Source organism: Acipenser ruthenus, chromosome 26 (assembly GCF_902713425.1).
Source record: "Acipenser ruthenus chromosome 26, fAciRut3.2 maternal haplotype, whole genome shotgun sequence".
In the NCBI taxonomy this organism is placed as follows: domain Eukaryota; kingdom Metazoa; phylum Chordata; class Actinopteri; order Acipenseriformes; family Acipenseridae; genus Acipenser; species Acipenser ruthenus.
The window spans coordinates 4,897,795-4,920,556 of NC_081214.1; the positions used below are offsets into that span (position 1 = coordinate 4,897,795).

General features: G+C 37.8%; 1 protein-coding gene across 2 annotated transcripts in view; it reads left to right on the plus strand.

The window, feature by feature from the left end:
* Window positions 1-22,762, plus strand: part of LOC117430350 (clathrin heavy chain 1) — a 38,110-nt gene that overhangs the window by 14,161 nt on the left and 1,187 nt on the right. Inside the window, exons 3-32 of one of the 2 annotated variants that reach the window (XM_059000948.1) lie at window positions 1,812-2,080; window positions 2,682-2,843; window positions 2,979-3,092; window positions 3,224-3,397; window positions 6,946-7,143; window positions 7,375-7,575; window positions 8,075-8,227; window positions 8,352-8,474; window positions 8,647-8,784; window positions 9,021-9,185; window positions 9,306-9,486; window positions 9,642-9,805; window positions 11,364-11,489; window positions 11,602-11,744; window positions 11,945-12,179; window positions 12,377-12,499; window positions 12,622-12,767; window positions 12,853-13,036; window positions 13,271-13,463; window positions 13,798-13,955; window positions 14,087-14,251; window positions 14,389-14,496; window positions 14,687-14,854; window positions 15,043-15,192; window positions 15,429-15,560; window positions 15,838-15,948; window positions 16,844-17,014; window positions 17,186-17,407; window positions 19,572-19,592; window positions 22,249-22,324. In XM_059000948.1, coding sequence (XP_058856931.1) covers window positions 1,812-2,080; window positions 2,682-2,843; window positions 2,979-3,092; window positions 3,224-3,397; window positions 6,946-7,143; window positions 7,375-7,575; window positions 8,075-8,227; window positions 8,352-8,474; window positions 8,647-8,784; window positions 9,021-9,185; window positions 9,306-9,486; window positions 9,642-9,805; window positions 11,364-11,489; window positions 11,602-11,744; window positions 11,945-12,179; window positions 12,377-12,499; window positions 12,622-12,767; window positions 12,853-13,036; window positions 13,271-13,463; window positions 13,798-13,955; window positions 14,087-14,251; window positions 14,389-14,496; window positions 14,687-14,854; window positions 15,043-15,192; window positions 15,429-15,560; window positions 15,838-15,948; window positions 16,844-17,014; window positions 17,186-17,407; window positions 19,572-19,592; window positions 22,249-22,324 — 4,674 coding nt within the window. The remainder of the gene's footprint in view (window positions 1-1,811; window positions 2,081-2,681; window positions 2,844-2,978; window positions 3,093-3,223; window positions 3,398-6,945; window positions 7,144-7,374; window positions 7,576-8,074; window positions 8,228-8,351; window positions 8,475-8,646; window positions 8,785-9,020; window positions 9,186-9,305; window positions 9,487-9,641; window positions 9,806-11,363; window positions 11,490-11,601; window positions 11,745-11,944; window positions 12,180-12,376; window positions 12,500-12,621; window positions 12,768-12,852; window positions 13,037-13,270; window positions 13,464-13,797; window positions 13,956-14,086; window positions 14,252-14,388; window positions 14,497-14,686; window positions 14,855-15,042; window positions 15,193-15,428; window positions 15,561-15,837; window positions 15,949-16,843; window positions 17,015-17,185; window positions 17,408-19,571; window positions 19,593-22,248; window positions 22,325-22,762) is intronic. The other variant, XM_059000949.1, reaches the window with a different exon arrangement.

Below are 22,762 nucleotides of genomic sequence, written 5' to 3' on the forward strand. Positions count from 1 at the left end.
ATTATATAAACATGGATATTTCTCATAGAGATCAATTTCTCAATGCACCCCCTTTGCCACGTAACTACAGACACCATTTCTCCAAGTTGTTTGAATGACGTTTACCATGTGACATCAACAGCAGCGCTTATTGGTTGATTCCGAGCGACTTGTCGCCCAGAATACAGGGGAGCTCTATTCACTGACGACCTGTCGTTTCTCGCAGAGGAGAGACGATTTATTATCGTAGACGGGACGATTTTATCGGACCAACATATCGCAGACTACAAAATCGCCCCGTGTGTGGTGGCCTTTACTGCTGAGAAAAGACGAACCAAAAAGTTACTGCCCAAACTCCAATCATCCATGACATACAGGCAGCCATTTTCAAAGTCATTAGCTTCCTAAGGGATTCCAAGATAAGCTTTTACAATTTCAGCATTTGTAACAAACAGTACCAGCTTGGACAGATCGGAAATGCTGATCAGACCCCCGTATTTTTCAACATGCCAAGCAATACTACAGTTGACAATTTGGGAGAAAAACCGGTGTCAGTTGCTTGGTTATAGAGACGCCATCTTAAGTATTATACATTATTATTATTATTATTTATTTCTTAGCAGACGCCCTTATCCAGGGCGACTTACAATTGTTACAAGATATCACATTTTTTTTACATAGTTACCCATTTATACAGTTGGGTTTTTACTGGAGCAATCTAGGTAAAGTACCTTGCTCAAGGGTACAGCAGCAGTGTCCCCTACCAGGGATTGAACCCACAACCCTCCGGTCAAGAGTCCAGAGCACTAACCACTACTCCACACTGCACTGCACAGCACAATAAACAAGCTCTGTGGTTAATCTACAACAACACTGTTTTGTGCTAGTTTTGTGCGATACAATAGCGTAATTGAGGTTGTTGCTTTGTAAATGCATATTTATTTTTCCTCAAATTGAGGGTGGTAAATTTGGTCTGTGTCTTAAATTTGAGGGCGTCTTAAATTTGAAGGAATACGGTATATTGATTTTGTAAAACAATCACTTTTTTTTTAAAATCAAAGTTTAATTTCTAATTTAATGACTTGGTATTGATGCACAGAGAACAAACAACATAACTTGTTGGTCAAAAGATCATTGTATCTTATTTTTACTTTTTGATGTAGGCTAATTTATATTTTAGTCCAACAAACAAGTGTGCTGCAAGATTACAAGTGGGTCTTAACATTCAGTACAACCTACACTGTTCACATACAGACATTTCTAGGGTTTAGATCATTCTTATTGGTTAAAGTGGTTAAGCGGGTAACTCTGGATTACTATTTATGAAAATATACTAAAATATGAATATCAGGTATTGGACAACCTTTTGGGTGTTTGGGACTGGAGTAGTTCTCCATCCTGTATTGTGATTAGCACTGTTGGCTATGTTTCAGTATTGGGGTTTCACTTACTCCACTTCAACCTATGCAGTTTCTCAGTTGTTTTGAGTAACATTCACTGTATTAGTGAAATAATTATACTTAATTTCCTACTGAACTGAATGCAGATATGTAGACTTTATTAGCTGTTCATAAACATTTGTTGTGCTTTAATAAAAATAAAAAAATAATGATAAATACTGTTTGTAAGTCATGATGTCTTGCCTGATGCACAACAAACCATGGTTACCAATATTCCTATCTTGACTCTTGGTATTCAAGTAGAATTTGGCTGATATATCTCTCTGGAAGACAGTCGGATATGCTGTTTGTAGGTGGTGTTTATTTATTTTTGTTTCATATGTTCAGTAACAGTGGATGTCTGTATTGACCTGTATTTCATATGACTTGCAGCTGCAAAAACTCTTCAGATTTTTAACATTGAGATGAAGAGCAAGATGAAGGCTCACACCATGACTGATGATGTCACCTTCTGGAAGTGGATCTCTCTGAACACGGTTGCTCTGGTAACAGACAACGCCGTGTATCATTGGAGCATGGAGGGAGATTCCCAGCCAATGAAAGTGTTTGACCGACATTCCAGTCTTGCAGGCTGCCAGATAATCAACTACCGCACTGATGCCAAGCAGAAGTGGCTGCTTCTCATTGGCATTTCAGCACAGGTATTGAATAGGGTGTGAAACTCTGTCTGCAACAACCGAAGAGGTATTCAGGATAATTCAAGGTTGAAGAGTTGGCTATTCATTTGCTCTTTTAAATGCACCTTTGTGTTGTGGGTATTTCCAATTTACTGAATCTTTTTTTTTTTTTTTTTTATGTTCACATGATAGGTGACCCTTATACATCCGTATGTGTTATCCTTTTAAAGTTCCACATTTTATTTTCCCCCAAAATTTTTATTGCATGTACTTGTAGCAGCTGTGGTGGGGGGTGAATGTTACTACTGTACCATGTTACACATGCATATTTGTCATTGATCTGTTTAACTGTTTGGAGCTGCTCATAAGATGATATCAGTTTAGGCTTGAGTCCTTAATGTCAACCAACCTTTTCTTAATCTTCATATTCCTGTTAGGTTAATTTATCACATAATGAAGGCCTCCATTTTAGCAGAAGAGTGCTTTCTGCTAAATATAATCTTAGGCATGTATTTCTCAAGTACGTCTATTTAATGGGTCTGGTTTTAAAAGTGTGCAATGAAAATGGATGTAATCTTTCTTTTGGCACACTAACTTTGTGTATGTGTTCCCCTCCCTGTATCAGCAAAACCGTGTTGTGGGTGCAATGCAGCTTTACTCTGTGGACAGGAAGGTGTCTCAGCCCATTGAGGGGCATGCAGCTGGCTTCGCTCAGTTTAAAATGGAAGGGAACGCAGAGGAGTCCACTCTCTTTTGTTTTGCTGTTAGAGGACAAGCTGGAGGAAAGGTAGGAATCCTTGATGCATTCACTAGTAATTGTATAGCAGCATCAGTAGCTTTGGGTCTTTGTATTGTTTCATTTGCTTCCCACTAACAGTCTACTGTTTTTTTTTTTTTTTGTTTTTTTTTTGTATGTGTGAAGTTGCATATCATTGAAGTGGGCACACCACCAGCAGGGAACCAGCCATTTCCAAAGAAAGCAGTTGATGTCTTCTTCCCGCCTGAGGCACAGAATGACTTTCCTGTTGCAATGCAGGTAAGATTGGTCAGCCATTAATTATGTGCTTCCCAAACTATCATTACCTACAGTAAAAGGGCGTTTGTTTGCATTTGTTTGTTTAAAAAAATAAATACTTATGTCATGTTGCTTTTTTTTTTTTTTTTTAGATAAGTTCAAAGCAAGATGTTGTCTTTTTGATCACCAAATATGGTTACATCCACCTGTATGACTTGGAGACAGGCACCTGTATCTACATGAACAGGATCAGTGGAGAGACTATCTTTGTTACTGCACCCCATGAAGCTACTGCTGGGATTATTGGAGTCAACAGGAAAGGACAGGTACACTTTTTTTCAAGAGTTAATTTTTTATCACATACAAATTTAATAACATGTCTATCCAAAACATCTTGTTTAAACACTGTCATGCATCTTATGTTGGCTTAATGCATAACTTTGAGTCTGTTGTAAGTGCAGGAAATGTTTGTCATTTAACGCAGATAATAAGTTACCGTATTGTATATTTGCCTGACATGTAGGTGGTCTCTTGCTTTAATCCTACTAGACGAGGATTATATTCTGCAGACTTCACTGTGGCTGTTTGCCTGCCAAAACCTGTTTCTTAATAGCTGCCAGCTTGGCACTTCACTAGTGCTTTTCCAAGAGGTTACCACTCTTCCTTGTCACTTAGATGAGTGACCTAATTTCTAGACCTGGAAGGTTAATTAAGATCACATTTTGTTAGGCAAAGAAGGACACTTTATTTTGTCATAGAGGTATGATGGTATAGTTTTATGGTTGCCTTATAGTAGAAGTTAGCATTCAAAAGGGTGTGATTCCATTGGTAAATGCAAGAGCTTCCACTATTTTATTTCATTATTCGGAGACACCAGATCCTGCTAGTTGATGAATAATTTTCTAACAAAGCCACAGATCCATTAAATATTCAAGATGAAGAAAGTTGATCTGGTACTCGGATAGATCTCATCATACAAAAGCTGTGTGAGACTAGTGTTGTCTTGCAGCCTTCAGCCTATGTTAGAAAGGATTCTGGTGGCCTATTAATCCTATTTTACATTGTTATCTTAATACCATGTCTGTTACAATAGATTTAAGATTTCAATTGTTAACTTGGGATTTGACATAGTGGACACCGTTGGACTATTAAAACACTAGTCTTATATTAGTCGTCCCTCTATTGTTTTTTTAATTCCTGTTTTGTTTGGAATATTAATTTGCCATGCATTCAGGCAATGTAATTTAGCAGTGTGGCAGAGTGGTGAATACGCGCAGGTGAGTGCAGTGCAGAGTAATTACACAAACAACGTTTGGTACAGGTGCAAGGGTGTTTATTTTATTTAGAAAATGTCCAGAGCCTTAAGGCAAACCTGCAAATAATAACACTGTAGGAAGTGGTACAGCGGCGTGTATCACTCCGTTTTATAATCCAACGGGTTTGACCCGTAACCCAAAAGTCCCGTTTCGTCACCCACATAAAACACAAAACACAGACACAATTTAGACAGTGCGTGATTTTGGTGTTAGTGGTGCAAACAAAGACAGTTCCTGCAGTGGAAAAGTGAGTGCTGAGGTCCGGGTTTTCGCTGCCCTGCGGCTGCAGCTCCGGATCGTGCTCAGTATTCTTTTAGTGAGAAAATAACACAAAAGACACACAGTGTTAAGACACAGACAAGACACACTCACGGTTAGTTTCCACAATACAGGCTCCTTCTCGGCTATGTAATTTAACCATCTACAAAGGAACAGATCACTCAAGCCATGCCCCCTATTTATACCCTCGCCCCTGACCCCGAGGTTAACGAGCACATCCGCTCCTCCAGTCCTCGAATGCCACGCCGCTTACCGTCCGGGTCAATGAGCTTGGGTGCCGTAGCTCTGCCCCCTTCCTAAATGACCGACTTCCACCTACCCTACGGAATAAATTGTCGTGCCATTTAATTAAGGGTACTCTGTTCCTTTTGCACCGTGCCCTCACAGGTCGAGAGGGAGATCTAACACCAAGAGTCATTCCATCTCTGTCACAAGCAGTTAAATGTAATATAGAGCTATTGCTAATAGTGGTGTAAATCGTTTAGAGTTTAAATGTTAGTAAAGTGTCAAATGTTTTTAATTTTGCTTAATTGTTTAAACTTTTTTAAAAATGTGCAGGTCAGACATGCAAGCTAAATGTTAGGAAATTAATTTTACTATTAACGCGTTTCTCAGTTGTGATTGAGATACACGAATTGATTAACAGATATCAACTGCATTTAAGGACAGTAGAAAAGCCGATGTAAAAGACCTATTTATAGACATATATGCGGTAATTTATAGAAAGCTATTTATTTTAAAATGCTCAGAGCCCTTGCAGCTACGCACTTCCCCGAAGATGACTTCCGGTTCTCCTGCTGTCGAGACCGCACATCGAGGGGGACGCATACTACCACCCCCCCCCCCCACATCGTCTTTTCAAAATGTTTTAATTAACGTTTAAACTATATTTTTTAAAGTTTAAACGTTTTAAGTTAAACAGAATCTAGCACCCCTAATTTGATAATCATTTAAGCAAATGAGACAACCTACATTTATTGTTTTCTTTGTATTATTAATATATAAATGAGGCTGTGTGGTCCAGTGGTTAAAGAAAAGGGCTTGTAACCAGGAGGTCCCTGGTTCAAATCCCACCTCAGCCACTGACTCACTGTGTGACCCTGAGCAAGTCACTTCACCTCCTTGTGCTCCGTCTTTCGGGTGAGACGTAGTTGTAAGTGACTCTGCAGCTGATGCATAGTTCACACACCCTAGTCTCTGTAAATTGCCTTGGATAAAGGCGTCTGCTAAATAAACAAATAATAATAAAGGATGCTGGCTGCTATATTAGCGATTTGGCATTTTGTGCTTTGAGATGACCTTGGGATAAAGGAATCCCTCAAAATAACTGCAGTAGTGAGGCCCGCAGTACACAATAGCACATGACGAGCCATGTGAGGCAGTGACAAGAGTCTTAATCTTAGGGATTTGGGCTTTCACTTCAGATCAGCCTGAAAACATCTTTGCATGTTATGTAGACTGCATAAAAAAAAATACTGTCTTTACAGTTACGTACATAAAAAATAATATATGTAGCACTATATCAGAATATAAACATTTGGAGGGAAACATACTGTAATGTGTGTGTGTGTTAATGCCAGTTGAATTTGTTTAAAATCTTGACCTGTTTTCATTAGCATTTATGAGCCATTTAGTAAAGGTTCCCTTTATGGTTTGACTCCAGCTTGTGCTCGGCGCTACAGTATCTTGTGAAGAATATTGAATCCTTATCTTGTTAGGAATGGAAATATGTTGACTTTTGTATTAATTAAGACTGACTCTATATAGGTTATTTATAATTTTCTGTTTTGTCTATTTTTGTATTTTCAGTTCCTTTCCATTAATAATGGAAATGTACCCAAAAGCCAGATTGTAGAATTAATGCATACTGCTGAGCAATAATAACCTTTTATTTTGTATTATCTTTTGGTCCTCCATCCCACCAGCTTTTATTTGATGACCCATATTGTAAATGTGTTCTCTCAAGCATCATCCTGCCCCCTGCTGTAGAAGGAATATATTCATTCATCCATGTTAACAGCTATGGCAGCCAAAGTCCTTGTTATCTAGAGGCACCAGTTCAAGAGAGCAAGGATCCTTGGGTCTTATCAAATTTGCCATTTAATACAAAAATAAATATCTTCTAATTAGCTTTTTTTGAAGATTCCATCATACTAGTTTAAAGGTAATCTGACCCGTGCAGACTGTCCTTGTTCTGGTGGGATAGAAATTACTTTTATGCAAAATGATTTATTGTAGAATTTCAAAGTCTTAATGTTTCTCTTTGTTTGCTCTTGCAGGTGTTGTCCGTGTGTGTCGAGGAAGAGAACCTCATTCCCTACATTACCAATGTGCTGCAGAACCCTGACCTCGCCCTCCGCATGGCCGTCCGCAACAACCTGGCCGGAGCGGAAGAACTGTTTGCCCGGAAATTCAACAACCTCTTTGCCCAGGGCAACTACTCAGAGGCAGCTAAAGTAGCCGCAAATGCACCAAAGGTATGACCTTCAATACCCTTACAATCATAGATCTGACGCATTCTGTAGTTTAAGACCAATTTATGACCATTTTGCTGATATAACTTCAGGCTAAAAGTTGTTTTTACAAAGCAAACAATACTAAAAATGAGGACTAATTGTGTAAAGTAAAATTAAATCTAGTGTAGTAAGTTTCTTTAATTTATAAACAAACTGTTTGACAGCTGCTTGTTTTTTTTTTTTTTATTTTAGGGAATCCTGCGCACTCCGGACACCATCCGTCGTTTTCAGAGTGTTCCTGCTCAGCCTGGTCAGACCTCTCCGTTGCTTCAGTACTTTGGGATCCTGCTGGATCAGGGCCAGCTCAACAAGTTTGAGTCTTTGGAGTTGTGCCGGCCAGTGCTTCAGCAGGGTCGAAAGCAGTTGCTGGAAAAGTGGCTAAAAGAGGACAAGGTAAAAACATACTTCACAATGTGCTTTCTCCAACAAAATTACAGTTTGCTAAATAGTTAAATGTGTTAAATACAAAGTATCAGCTTTAGGTGAAATTAGTTTGCTGATAAATTGTTTAACCCAGTGAGTTATCCCTCTGCATTGATTCTTGGATGTTTAGTATCTGATGTGTTCCATTAAAGTATGTAGTGCATGTCTGCATTCTACAGTAGTCTGTATTCAGTATTGATCTGTCTTGCTAAATGGTGTGTCAAGGTTAGTATTATAACCTTACAAGCATATTGTATTGAAGATGCAGTGCCAAATTGATAACCTGAAGCCTGTGTTAATCAAGGATCCTCCATTATTGGAATCGTGATAGGCTATATAGGCCGAGTTCAGAAACTGTAAGATGATACGAGCAGCCCACTTCCTGCTTAGAAATACAGATAAATACAGCATCCATGTAGTAAAATGTAAAACATTGAGTCAATAAAATCTTGCTGTTAATCCCATACAGCTGGAGTGCTCTGAAGAACTTGGCGATCTTGTGAAATCTGTGGACCCAACTCTTGCCCTGAGTGTCTATTTGAGGGCTAATGTTCCCAACAAGGTCATCCAGTGTTTTGCTGAAACAGGGCAGTTCCAGAAAATTGTACTTTATGCGAAGAAGGTAATTCTTAAAAATACGAATTATTTAAAAAAAAGTATATTGAAATGTTTTTTTTTTTTCTTTTAATATATATTCCATGTCAGTCTATTTTATTCTGTTTTTTGTTTTTTTTCTTCTCTTGTAGGTTGGATACACTCCTGATTGGATCTTCTTGCTCAGGAATGTTATGAGGATCAGTCCAGAGCAGGGACTGCAGTTCTCTCAGATGCTGGTACAAGATGAGGAGCCCCTGGCAGACATCACACAGGTAATGTTGTCTACGTGGTGGCAAACCAACCAATTCAAATACTCAAATAAAAGATGGATAATAAAACTGGACTTTTGCTACATTGAATCTAATCTAAGGTGTATATAATTTTAAAGAGGTGATTTTTGTAGTGTGAGATTGGTACTAATTCATATACCATTTCTCCCAACAGATTGTCGATGTGTTCATGGAATACAACCTGATCCAGCAGTGCACCTCCTTCCTGCTGGATGCGCTCAAGAACAATCGTCCCTCAGAGGGCCCTCTTCAGACACGCCTGCTCGAGATGAACCTCATGCATGCCCCACAGGTACGTGGCAACAACAATCGCACACAGCTACAATTTGGGAGTTATTTCTACAGTTCCGATACTCTTGCCACTTAATAAACTAATGCAAACCTTAGCAGTGTGTGCCTTTTTTAATACACTTGTTTTGACTTTACAGCCTTATTTTTCTCTTGTGTTTGTTTGTGTGTTGTTGCTTGTAAATTACATGTAATTCTACCTCTGTACCCACTGAACGTTTTTTTTTTTTTCTTTTTTAGGTTGCAGATGCTATTCTGGGTAACCAGATGTTCACTCACTATGACCGGGCCCACATTGCTCAGCTGTGTGAGAAAGCTGGCCTGCTGCAGCGAGCCTTGGAACACTACACAGATCTGTATGATATCAAACGAGCTGTTGTTCACACTCACCTTCTCAACCCCGAGGTAATGAACGTAACTCATTTAACTTTTGCTGTTTTACATTCATATTGTATTCCTTGAAGCGTATGCTCTTGAATTGCCAATCCTTTAGGTTTAGTGCACGTTTCTTTATATCTTCCTCAGTGGCTGGTGAACTTCTTTGGCGCCTTATCAGTTGAGGACTCCCTAGAATGCTTGAGGGCCATGCTGTCTGCTAATATTCGTCAGAACCTGCAGATTTGTGTCCAAGTGGCGTCCAAGTACCATGAGCAGCTCTCCACTCAGTCTCTCATTGAGCTTTTTGAGTCTTTCAAGAGTTTCGAAGGTATGAACAGTAAGGTGATGCAATTCTGATCTGCTTATTAAATGATGAGACACATTTTAAAACAATGAATGATCCCCATGGATGAAATATCGAAACAGTAAAGATACTCATGCTGTGTGTGTGCGTGCATGAATTCTAATTTTTTTTTTTTTTAGGACTGTTTTATTTCCTGGGTTCAATTGTAAACTTCAGCCAGGACCCAGAGGTTCACTTCAAGTACATTCAGGCTGCCTGTAAGACTGGGCAGATCAAAGAAGTGGAGAGAATTTGCAGGGAAAGCAATTGCTATGACCCTGAGCGTGTGAAGAACTTCTTGAAGGTAAGTGGGAAAAACTTCTTAAACTCAACCTATAAAATAAAAAGCATTTCAAGGTGTTTTATATTAAAAAAAAAAAAAAAAAAAAAAAACACAATAGAAAATGGCTACAATTAGATTGGATTTGATTGGACTCTTCAAATCAAATAGTACTTTTTTTAATAATACTTTGTTACTTTTCTATTTTAGTTTTTTTTCCTTATCAAATGTTAGCAGTGGTTTTAGATTTTCTGTAATCAAGCTCAAATTCTTGATCCTCCCTCCCTCCTCCCCTCCCTCCCATATATCCTAAAGATAATTGTAGATCCTATAGAAATGATAGTATTGACTGGCTAGTTGTAACTTGCTGTTAGTAATAACAAATTAGGGTTTGCATCTGCACGCTTTAGCTGAATTTACCAACCAAGCATTTTATAATGTGAAAAAATTAAATGAAAGACCTGTGATATGAAAGACTAAGTACATCACTAAATGATGATTTAATACAAATCTTAATTTTGATTTGAAGGTAGCTAATGCTGTCCCTAACAAAGTCCCGAGTAGGTTAAATATGTTCTTGTTAGTAAGCACTTTGCATAAACTATTTCTTGATGGAAGTTGTTATCTTTTGTGCTTTTCCCTGTGTCTTTGGAATGGGCAGGACATGTACCAGGTAAATCTCCCAGTACAGGACTCCCACCCCCCTTCCCCCCCCCCCCCTTTTTTTTTTCATCCCTCACGTAGATGCAGGATTAAACCTGGGATTTGTAGATGAATATGCCAATTAAATGTTTACCAACATCAAAACATAAATGAATTAAATGTGTTTCATTTATGAATTTAATGAGTATGTTGGCAAACAAAACATAACTCTAACTAGGCAATTTTCTTTTCTCCAGGCTTCACTCACACATACAAAAAAAAAATATATATATACAAATAAATAGGGATAAAGTAAAATGCAGTACATATGTGGAATTTATCATTAAAGAAAAGCCTTAATTGGTGTCGGTTGTGCTTTTTGTTCCTGTCAAGAGCTAATCATTTGTGTCTTTCCGAAATACACTGTGTAAAATAAAATTAGTACAGTATTAGACACTCGGTCCCAGAGTATTAATCCTGTAGGCTGAATACTAATGGCAGTTACACAATGCCAGAAATGTAATTTAGGGTATGTAAAAACTGTTTGTGGTCAAGTGTTGTACAGTGTTTGTAGCAGTGATGCAGTCTACCGGCTGGATTGTATGTACAGGCTGCACTATTGGAGTCTAGTATGACACTATTTATTTATGTATTTATTTTTGTCTATATTATGAGTCTGTAGTAACATGTTAACAGCATTGAACCATCCTTAAACCTTGAAATGCGACACCTTCTATTTGTTGTAGTTCAGCAGCATTTTTTTTTTTTTTTGGTAGCTTGTTGTCTTAGTTGGAATTTCAGAATGTAGTTGGTTCTTGATATTACATATGTTAGTGTTCATTTACTTTTGATATCCTAGACTGAATATAGTGTTTCCAGTTTGTGTCTTCCTGATACTATTGATCTGACTATCTACTGTACCTGCTCTTTCCATTTACAGGAGGCCAAGCTGACGGATCAGCTTCCACTAATCATTGTGTGTGACCGATTTGACTTTGTCCACGATTTGGTTTTGTACCTGTACCGAAACAACCTGCAAAAATACATTGAGATCTATGTGCAAAAGGTAGGCATTAAAATGTTGTTTATTTAGAAGCATGTGGTTTATGTATATATTTTTAAATATGTATTTTTTTAAATCTGCTTCATTAATTTTGATCTTTTTGTTGGTGTTCTAGGTGAACCCTAGCCGTCTCCCTGTGGTTATTGGAGGGTTGCTGGATGTGGATTGTTCTGAGGATGTCATTAAGAACCTCATTCTAGTTGTGAAGGGACAGTTCTCCACTGACGAGCTGGTGGCTGAAGTTGAGAAACGAAACCGGTAATGTGGCACCACTTTGCTCAACTTCTGTTTTATTTAAATATTTTGTAACCAACTAATTGTACTATTTGTTGGTGTATTTTGCAAGTACATGACCACATAGTCAGTATAAGATGTGTGACTGGGGAGGACGGGCAGTTACCAGCGGTCATGTGTCTCTGAAGTTTGTATTTAGTTATTCTTTTCATTTCTTCCTTTAGGTTGAAGTTGCTCCTGCCCTGGTTAGAAGCCCGCATCCACGAAGGCTGTGAGGAACCCGCAACTCATAATGCTTTGGCCAAAATCTACATTGACAGTAACAACAACCCTGAGCGCTTTCTCCGTGAGAATCCATTCTATGACAGCCGTGTGGTGGGCAAATACTGCGAGAAGAGAGACCCTCATTTGGCTTGTGTGGCTTATGAGCGTGGCCAGTGTGACCAGGAGCTCATTAATGTGAGTGCTTGTGTAACTAACATTTTCGTAACAAAGTGACATGAGAACATGTATCAACACACCAGTCTTTAGAGCACTGATCCATAATAAACACACAACGACTGGGTTTGTAAGCATTTCTGTTTTTGTTTATCAGATTGGTATGACACTGTTCAAAGAAACCTGTCCTAAAATGATTACTTTTTCCTCATTTACAGGTATGCAATGAGAACTCCTTGTTTAAGAGCCTGTCACGTTACCTTGTCCGCCGAAAGGACCCTGAACTTTGGGCCAGTGTGCTGCTGGAGAGCAACCCATTCAGGAGGCCACTTATTGACCAGGTGGGATTATTGACAATTTAATATTTTAGAATGGATTTGAAACACACCTCTTGTGAATATTTAAAAAAACAATGTATATAAATATATTGACTTTTATAATAAATGGTAAATGTATTTTCCAGGTTGTGCAGACTGCCCTGTCTGAAACACAGGACCCAGAGGAGGTGTCCGTAACTGTCAAAGCCTTCATGACAGCTGATCTTCCAAATGAGCTCATTGAACTGCTGGAGAAAATTGTTCTGGACAATTCTGTATTCAGTGAGCACAGGTATGGGTTTATTTTTATTAACAAGCACGTTTTAAAAGTTTGCTGTCTCTGTTCAGTATTCATCTTATGAATATTGTTTTTTCAGAAACCTTCAGAATCTGTTGATCCTTACTGCCATCAAAGCAGACCGTACCCGTGTCATGGAATACATTAACCGCTTGGATAACTACGATGCCCCTGATATTGCTAACATAGCCATTAGCAATGAGCTCTTTGAAGAAGCTTTTGCCATCTTCAGAAAGTTTGATGTGAACACATCTGCAGTCCAGGTAAAAAGACCCTCTTTAGACAGCTCTGCCACAAAGACCCCAGTTTGTAGTATTATTATTATTATTATTATTTATTTCTTAGCAGACGCCCTTATCCAGGGCGACTTACAATTGTTACAAGATATCACATTATACATTATTTCACATTATACAGATATCATATTATATTATATAGTAGAGTGTAAGAGCCCTTTATCAGTGTATTTCCATGACCACATTGGTTCTTTGTTCTAGGTGCTAATTGAGCATATTGGTAATCTGGATCGGGCCTATGAATTTGCTGAACGCTGCAATGAGCCAGCTGTGTGGAGCCAGCTTGCTAAAGCTCAGCTGCAAAAGGGTTTGGTTAAGGAAGCTATTGACTCCTATATTAAGGCTGATGATCCCTCATCCTACATGGAGGTTGTACAGGCAGCTGATGAAAGTGGTAAGTAGCTTTTTTTTATTTTATTGTAGATAATTGCAATATTGCATGACCAAATATATTTTAACCTCCCGCCATATTTCAGAAACATCTAACCGTACATACTTCATTTGTACTTCCAATACTTTTTATTTGGTTTTTTCCCCTTGTGTCCCTGGGAATAGCGTGTGTCTGTTCGCAAAATGATTGAGTTTACTGATTTGTATTTCTTCTATTTTTGTTTTTAAATGATTCCATACCATACTTTGGTCTTTTTTAGGTGCTTTAATGTTATGAGTTTATAATTTTTTTTGTTGCATATACATTATATTTTACAATATATATATATTTTTTTTAGGAAACTGGGAGGATCTGGTGAAATACCTCCAGATGGCTCGGAAGAAGGCACGCGAGTCCTATGTGGAGACTGAACTCATCTTTGCTTTGGCAAAAACCAACCGTTTGGCAGAACTGGAGGAGTTTATCAATGGGCCCAACAACGCTCATATCCAACAAGTGAGCATAACAACTTCCTCTTGATCACAACAGTTATATTGACTAAACCTGAGTTTTAGTATCTTGTGGTTTTAAAAGCTTTTATGTAAGTCCTTGAGCATTTAAGCAAATTCTTTTCACTTAACTTGTAGGTGGGTGATCGTTGCTATGATGAGAAAATGTATGACGCAGCTAAGTTGCTCTATAACAATGTGTCCAACTTTGGCCGATTGGCATCAACACTGGTTCATCTGGGGGAATACCAAGCTGCAGTAGATGGTGCCAGAAAGGCAAACAGCACTCGTACATGGAAGGAGGTAAACTTTTTTTAAGTATACTATCAAATTCTTTCAGTACTATGCAAACTGTTTAAGTTGCAGTGATGGTGTATTTTAAAGCGTTAGTCAAGATCGTTCTTTTAATTGTAATTTTTTTTTTGGTCTGTCTCTTCCAGGTTTGCTTCGCTTGCGTAGATGGTAATGAGTTCCGTCTGGCGCAGATGTGTGGTCTTCACATTGTTGTCCATGCCGATGAACTGGAAGAGCTGATTAACTATTATCAGGTAACCCATTTTATTTCTCAAGGTAGAGGTTCCTTTTTTAATAATGCGTACATTTTGTTTAAAAAACATTGTAATATGTGCAAGGGTTTTTTTTTTTTTTATATATACAATTATAATGAATCTGTCATTTTATAACAGAGTGATTCAGCTTGACGGGGGATTAAATTTTGATCATCTCTTTCACTTTTAGGACCGTGGCTACTTTGAGGAGCTGATCACAATGTTGGAGGCAGCTCTGGGTCTAGAGCGTGCTCATATGGGAATGTTTACTGAACTGGCCATCCTGTACTCCAAATTCAAGCCGCAGAAAATGAGGGAACACTTGGAACTCTTCTGGTCCAGAGTCAACATTCCAAAGGCAAGATTCTAATTATTTTATACAACGCAATGCATTGAAGGTTTGAGTATTGGAAGCCATAGCTTCCTGTCATATTAATGCACCTCTGTATAATTTGATTGTGAGGATTTTAACTTCTATTAAATGAAATGTTACAGCATTAATTTATTATGCTGCATAAGAATATTAATCCTGTGTACTTTGTACAGGTGCTGAGGGCTGCAGAGCAGGCACATCTGTGGGGAGAACTGGTATTCCTTTATGACAAATATGAAGAGTTTGATAATGCTATCATCACAATGATGAACCACCCAACAGATGCCTGGAAAGAGGGACAATTCAAGGACATCATTACCAAGGTACTGTTTGGTACTATGGTACTTTTTAATAAGCTTTTGTTTTTAGTTTTCCGTAAATTACTAAAAATAATTAAGGACATGTAAAGCAGTTGTTATTTTGAAGCGGTGGATCCTCACAGGCCCATAGAAACATGGTTGATTTGCTGGCATGCCATTTAAGTGAACACTTTTTTTTTTTTAGATTTGTGTTAAGATAAATGCATAACTTTTCTATTATCATGCCCTTCCAATTGTAGGTGGCCAATGTCGAGCTGTATTACAAGGCGATCCAGTTTTACTTGGAGTTCAGACCCCTGTTACTGAATGATCTTCTGATGGTGCTATCCCCTCGACTTGACCATTCACGAGCTGTCACCTTCTTCTCCAAGGTAATCTCTTTTTGTTCGGAACCCACTTATGACTTAAATTTTTTTAAAGGGTGAAGAAAAAGAAATTAAAGCAGTGTGCTTGCAGAACATGTTTTTTGCAGGTTTCTCATTTAGTTATTGCATGACAATGTTAACTTTAACAGATGATTTGAAGACCTTTGCATTAAATTAGAATATGTTTCTTCCTGAACACTATTTCTGTTGGTAGCAGCTGGTGCTTTATTAATCCAACACTTGCTTTTAGTCCAATTTATTTCATTTTGTATGTTCCCTGTAGGTTAAACAGCTTCCACTGGTCAAACCATACCTGAGATCTGTACAAAACCACAACAACAAGGCAGTAAATGAAGCAGTTAACAATCTCTTTATCATAGAGGAAGACTACCAGGTAAGAAAAGAGTCTGCTATCAAGAGCTTTTGTAATACCACAAATATTATTGGGGATGGCACAATGTGGTGGGGTTGTAATGCCAAATTGCATGTTGGCTTTAAAGAAGGCACATGTAATGAAAGTTGTATTAACCCTTTGCGGTCCATTGTCGGACTGGGTCCGACATTGCAATTATTCCTCACAGGTCCTTTGTCGGACTGGGTCCGACATCATTATAGCAACGCAATAAACGGGTGTTTAGTCGTTTTTTCTCCGGAAAAAGCCGAGAAAACCATTCAATTGCCGAGTGGTAGCGACAGGAGCCGAGACAAGTTGGGGAAAAAAAAAAAAAAAAAAAAAAAAGGCGTATTTCATGAATAGTCATACATGGTATCAGGTATCAGATAATGGGCGTCCATAATAAACAAGCTGGCTAAGTGCGTCAGCGCACTGAGACTATCATGGACATTTGCAGAGCTTTTTTCAGATGTTATAGTAATAAAATAATGACTTTGATCGCATTATTGAGGAGTTTGGTGATAAAACGAGTGATCTGGAGATGATCGATCGGTATGTACGACTATTATTATTATTATTATTATTTATTTCTTACACAGCTGAACGCTATAGCAAACAAAAGGCTGGGGAGGGGCTGGAGATGCCTAGTGTGTGCTTTGTTGATATGCAGGGCCATTTAAACCCGTTTGACTGTGAAAAAAAATACTTTTAAACAGCGCGTATAAAATTAACTGCGCGTGTGAAAATTAATTATTCCTGGCGTGCCTGACGCGCGATTAATAAATGGACCGCAAAGGGTTAAAACACCCATGAAACCTGTATTTTGCACTATTTTAGATCTGTATGTTTAATGTTTTCACAATTGTTTGTTAAATGATCTCTCTCTCTTTCCCAGGCCCTCCGTACATCCATAGATGCTTATGACAACTTTGACAACATTTCCCTGGCTCAACGCCTCGAGAAGCACGAGCTAATTGAATTCAGGAGAATTGCTGCTTACCTCTTCAAAGGCAACAATCGCTGGAAACAAAGTGTGGAGCTCTGCAAAAAGGATAAACTTTACAAGGTACGGGGATGTTTTAGTTTTTGCAACGGTCTTCTTCCAAAGTTTTAGTAGGGCAGGCAACACAAGAAGTATGGAGTTTTCAGTCCTTTTCTGTATGTTCTTACTGAACCCTAATTTATAGACCTATCTAGACAGTATGCATTTGTTAAACAAGCTATTTGTTCTCTCCAGGATGCAATGCAGTACGCCTCAGAATCAAAAGACACAGAGCTAGCGGAGGAGCTGCTGCAGTGGTTCCTGCTGGAGGGAAAGAAGGAATGCTTTGCCTCTTGCCTGTTCACCTGTTACGACATGCTGAGGCCTGATGTTGTCCTGGAAACCGCATGGAGGCACAACATCATGGACTTCTCCATGCCCTACTTTATCCAGGTCATGAGGGAGTACCTTTCGAAGGTTAGTCAGGAAGTGTGCCTGGAAGTCTTCCTGTTGTGTAATGCTGTAGCAGACACACAGTTGGGTATGGCTTAATTATGAGGGGGGAGGTTTTTGTTTTTTTTACACCGTTGAAACTGGTGTCGTCTTTTTGCACCATCACAGACCGAAAACCATGAAATGTTTTCCTGCCTATTCTCAATATCCATGACCCGTCAACAAGTGTATTTAAAAAACACCATTTTGTTTACTGTTCATAAGCACACGGGTGCTTGGAAACTCACTTCTTTATTCCTTTGTCTATCTACACGCTTCCTATTGAATTAATGCTCTATCAAGGCTGTTTTTATTTGATTAACATCTTGCCACATCCATTGATTCTGTTTCCCTGAAATTTATTTAAGATTACTTTTTATGTAACCTATGCGTTCTGACTTTTAATTTTTGTAATTCTTTTATGTGGGAACTTGGGCTACTTTTCCATACAAATGTGAGCAGAATTTATTAGGCATAATAGAATGCTAACGCATCAGTTTTTAAACCTTCATATTTTGCATTTCTGTAGTTGTATACACATTAGAGACGTTTGTTTTGTAATGCATTTACATTCCTTTAAGTTGCCTAACCATTTTACTATTGCATAGCTGGGCTAAGACTTTCGATTTTGATAAGCTCAGAATATTTAGATGTTTCTGAATATGTGATTGTGTGTTGCCTTATACAATTAGTAGAATTTAAATATCTGCTTGACTTTCTAGACCTTTTTATAAGAGAAAGTAAAATGAGTAGACTAGATTAAAAAGGGAGTTCATAGTTACTGACTGCATTTGTATAAAGCACGGGTGCCCAAAGCGCAGCCATCCTGACAAGCCCTTTAAATGGCCTGCAGCGTCTCTCTTATATGTGGCCCGCAATGAACCAAGCAGCTGCCAAGCACTTGATTTACAGTAGCCTTTTACAGCAGGCAGGCAGGAGAGCAGGATTACGTAGGAACTTGCATACTATAGCAATATATTTTTGCACATAGTACTCATGAACACTAATGACAGACTGACGCAACGGTTTCTACGTGCATGCCAGTTTGTGAGATAGCAAGCAATGGCAGCAGCGGGAAAAAAAACAAAAGTGCAAGAAGAGTTTATTTTGTAATTGAGAAGGAGGGCAAACCTCTGTCTTCTGTGCAAACAGTCCATTGGAGTCATGAAAGACTATAATGTTAAACGGCACTGTGAAACAAAACACGCAGCATCAATACGTGGGGGAGCAGAGGAAAAGGTGGGTGGAGAGTCTTCGCAAGGAATTAACAACGCAGCAATCATTTTTTCGAAAATAATGGCATCATTTACTCCCCTTTTAAAGTTTAAGATACAATTGATTATTGTTGAGGCGGTCGGTTTAGCATTGTTTTATTTGCGATAACAACCCTAGCCAAAGACCACTTATTTGACTGGAAATGTAGAATACCCATCGCTTCAATAGTTATCGATTGTAGATTAAAGGAGCGTAAAAAACAAAAATTTTAGTCTACCCCACATATTGTGCGCACAGATGATATTATTCACAATTTATTGAATAGCTTGTTATAGTCACTGACAACATGAATAAATGCTAATGATTTAATTTACAATTTATTGAATTGGCTGTTACTGGCATTGTATTTATTTTTTTATTCATAAAATGTGCTTTTATCAACAATAGCAATATAGTAAATTATTTGATAATTTATTGAATTGAGTGTTATTGTCACTGGCAACAAGAATACCTGCTAATGCATTGGGTTTTACAAGTTATTGACAGGGAGTAAATGCTAAGAAATTGTTTAAATTAATTAAGTTTGTAATTTTATTAAGCTGACATATTGAAATGGCTTACAACACAAATAAATGCACTTGAAAAAGGTAGCAATCCATGCAATTTGGTCACATTGCGGCCCACGGTCCCACAGTAACCTTGCTATGCACCCCTCTGCTCTGTAAACTTTGAGCACCCCTGGTATAAAGGGTGGCTGTCCTAACTGGTTTTTTTTTTTTGCTTTTTTCCCCCTTGTTATATCCCTTTTATTTCTCTCTGGTGCCCTAACTGTTTACACTCCCTGACTTACTTCATATCTCTCTCTTGCTGTTTCTACCTGCTTTTTATGCTGGATATGGAGTTTCTAAGCTGCACCCTCTGAATTCCCTTGCAGGTTGATGAAATAAAAGACAAGGTGAAAGTTGATTCTTATTTTCCATCTTTGTCTGGAGGACTGAACCTCAGGAATCTGCATGAGTTTTTATTTCCTTCTTCCCATCTTTACACTGCTGCTGCTGCTTTTAAAACACTTTCACTAGATCCTGCCTCTAAACCCGTCCTGAACAGGCAGAGCAATAGCTAGTTCACTCCAATACATACTAGTATCTACTAATGAGCCTGTGGTGTCCGGAAAAGGCGGCTAGACAGTCTGTTGGTTCACAATCCTAATAATAAAACTCTCGTGCTGAACTGTATAGAGGGTAAAATAGCAACTTTCTTGTTGTTGTCTGCAAAAGGCCTTTTGTGAAGTTGATAGTGTCCAATGCAATGGCACACACAACTTGCAGTTCTCATCTCAAAGTTTGTTTTATATGAAGACACCCTGTGGAATATAAGCTCAAAAGCATTTGAACTTTTTAATATAGATATTTAAAACAACATGAACTAAAACAAAGGAGACTGCTTCTCTCTGTTTTGGGCAGTGAAGTGCCAGTTCTTCCACAAGGACTTGTGAACCAGTTGTTGACTGCATTTAACAATTTGTAGTAGCCTACTAATTTTCAAAGGATATTTTTAGTGTATATTCTTGTGGTTTGTGAAGTGACCTGTGCTTTTTTTTTAGGATTTTAACTAGTTCTTGTGGTGGTAAAACAATAAATAAATAGTAACCTCTGTTGTGAATGTGTTTTTAGAAATGGCACGTTTTGTGTTACCACAGATGGTTGTATCAGCACTTAGAACCTTGATGTACTTGTCCAGAGCAAAATTTTATTTATTTATTTTTTATCTGAAAGAGTTGCATGTTAATTTACCAGAAAGGGGATAACATGAGGAAATCATTTAAGTGCACCTTGGAACACTTGCATTAATCATTCTTTAGTTGCTTAGTTAATCAATAGGGTTATTTTCCTTTCAGAAAAAAAAAAAAAAAAAAAAATCTTGCTCTGGCTCTTGGGTTCTAGGTGCAAATAAACATGCACCACCTCATTTAGAGGGTTTAGGTGTTAAAAACAAGCACAGAACATTTTAATATAAATGAATTTATATTAAAAAAAAAAAAAAAAAAATACTTGCTGGTAATCGTTACAGTTAATATAGGTTTTTTACCTCCTTCAATATTTGTATGATAAACCCCACAAGAACTGAGGGCAGCCTTGAGTGAAGTACATTTGAGTCTGGTCCTTCACTTGCCTACAGGCAGAAACCGTGTGTGTGAAAAATGGGTAACTGAACTGCGGTGTGCGACCCTTTTATTATTTTATTTTTATTTTTAAACAAAGCATGTGAATCTTTCATAGCAGAAGTAGCAGCCTTTGAGGCTAGGAGACATTGCTGTTGGCTGTGCGTGCTTCTTGGAAGCCTGAATGGCTTTAGAAACCATCTTCAGATCTCACTTCTCTCTTCGGTACTCTTGCCTCTTTTTCATGCACACATTTTAACACTGAAATAACATAACTAGCATGTTTTGCCTTTTTTGATGAAGCTACAGCTTGCCTTAGTCTTTTGGAAAGGTGTTTTTTTTTATTACAAATGTCACTAATTTGCATTAACCAGTGGTATGTAGGGGACTGAACCCAATTAATAATACTGGTCCAACTAGAAATACAAGATCAGAATACAGAGGTTTAGGTTAGGGTAAAACACCATGCATATTCAATTAAAATGATGCATAATATATATTTTAAAAATATATATTATTTTTACCCTTTTAAAATGGTGATGTACAAGGTCAGTTGTATACCGACAATAAATGGTGTAAATGTGTCTTTATATGAATAATCTAATAAGCTTGCGAGTACCTGCTATTCATTCCTGCCCTTCCTGCTGCTCGCATAAGACCAGTCTTGCCAATTACCTCTCTGCAAATTAAAAATCTCCAGTTCCCTTTAACACCTCCAGAGATCTGCTGTTTTATTAAGCTTCCTTTCCCATATTCTTCATTTCAGAGGATTTCCAGACAAAACATTTTTAATCTTGGAATGACAATGAAAACATTTTTTATATTTTGATATAATTTTGCAATGACGATTTCTTAGTTTTACAAAATATCTGAATGTGACTTGAATGTTCTAGTTATGCGTTCTAGCTATATGGAAATGTGAATGACTGAATTTTGTTTTTTTAATGTAGTATGCAGACGGTCCTCATTGCATTATTCTTTTTCAAAGTGCGTTGTAATTCAGTTTGGCTTGGGTTTGGTTCTCTACATGCAGTTCCTCCTCAAAATCTCAGTGAAGTTCAAAACAAGTCAGTGGCTGAATGGTGGGACCATTTTTACACTCTGAAACCAGTTTAATGTGGACCGTCACAAAAAAGGATATTTATGGAACACTCTAGTTGTTCATAATTTCTTATTCTTTTTTTTCTGCTCTGCTATTTCTGCCCCTAAGTGCTGTAAGTGGATTAAGATGGTTCTTCAAGTAACTGCATAGATGCCTGCTATTCTGTAACACATGCAGTCCATGAAGTTCCTCAGCTTAAATTGTTTTCAGCTACCTGGAATGGTCCCATCTTTCTGTCATTTCTTTTAAACAAAAACAGGGAGGGGGGAGGAGTTAAGACTTTTCCAGCAGTTCCTTTAAAAGAAATTACAAATGAAGTGTTGTCTAATTCATTTTCTCCCCCTTCAGGTTGATAAACTTGATGCTTCTGAATCTCTGAGGAAAGAAGAGGAACAAGCAACAGAAACGCAACCCATTGTTTATGGTACAACTTTATTTCTTTGATTTCCTAACGATGCATCTTACAAATGATGCTAGAAATTAAATGCATATTTAAAACCACACAAATAACTGTAATGAAGTAGTGTGAACTGTTTTGTGCATTAACAGAACAGACAACCTTCACAATAGAAAACATTTTATAGATTTGCATTCATCACATTTATAAGTTGCTGTTTGAAAATACATTGCTTGAAATTAATTATAACACATTATTTATACAGCCTTATCATTCTGCTTTACAAACATAATTGTCAAACATAGCTTTAAGACTGATTGATTGATTTATTTTTTCCATGATTCTGTCAATTTATTAACCTTGTTTTAAAAAAAAAAGAAATGTTGTTTTATACACTTCTGAGTCAAGATAAACTAGATTGAAAGAAGGTTTTAGGCACCTTCAAGTGTGTTTACATGAGGTTTC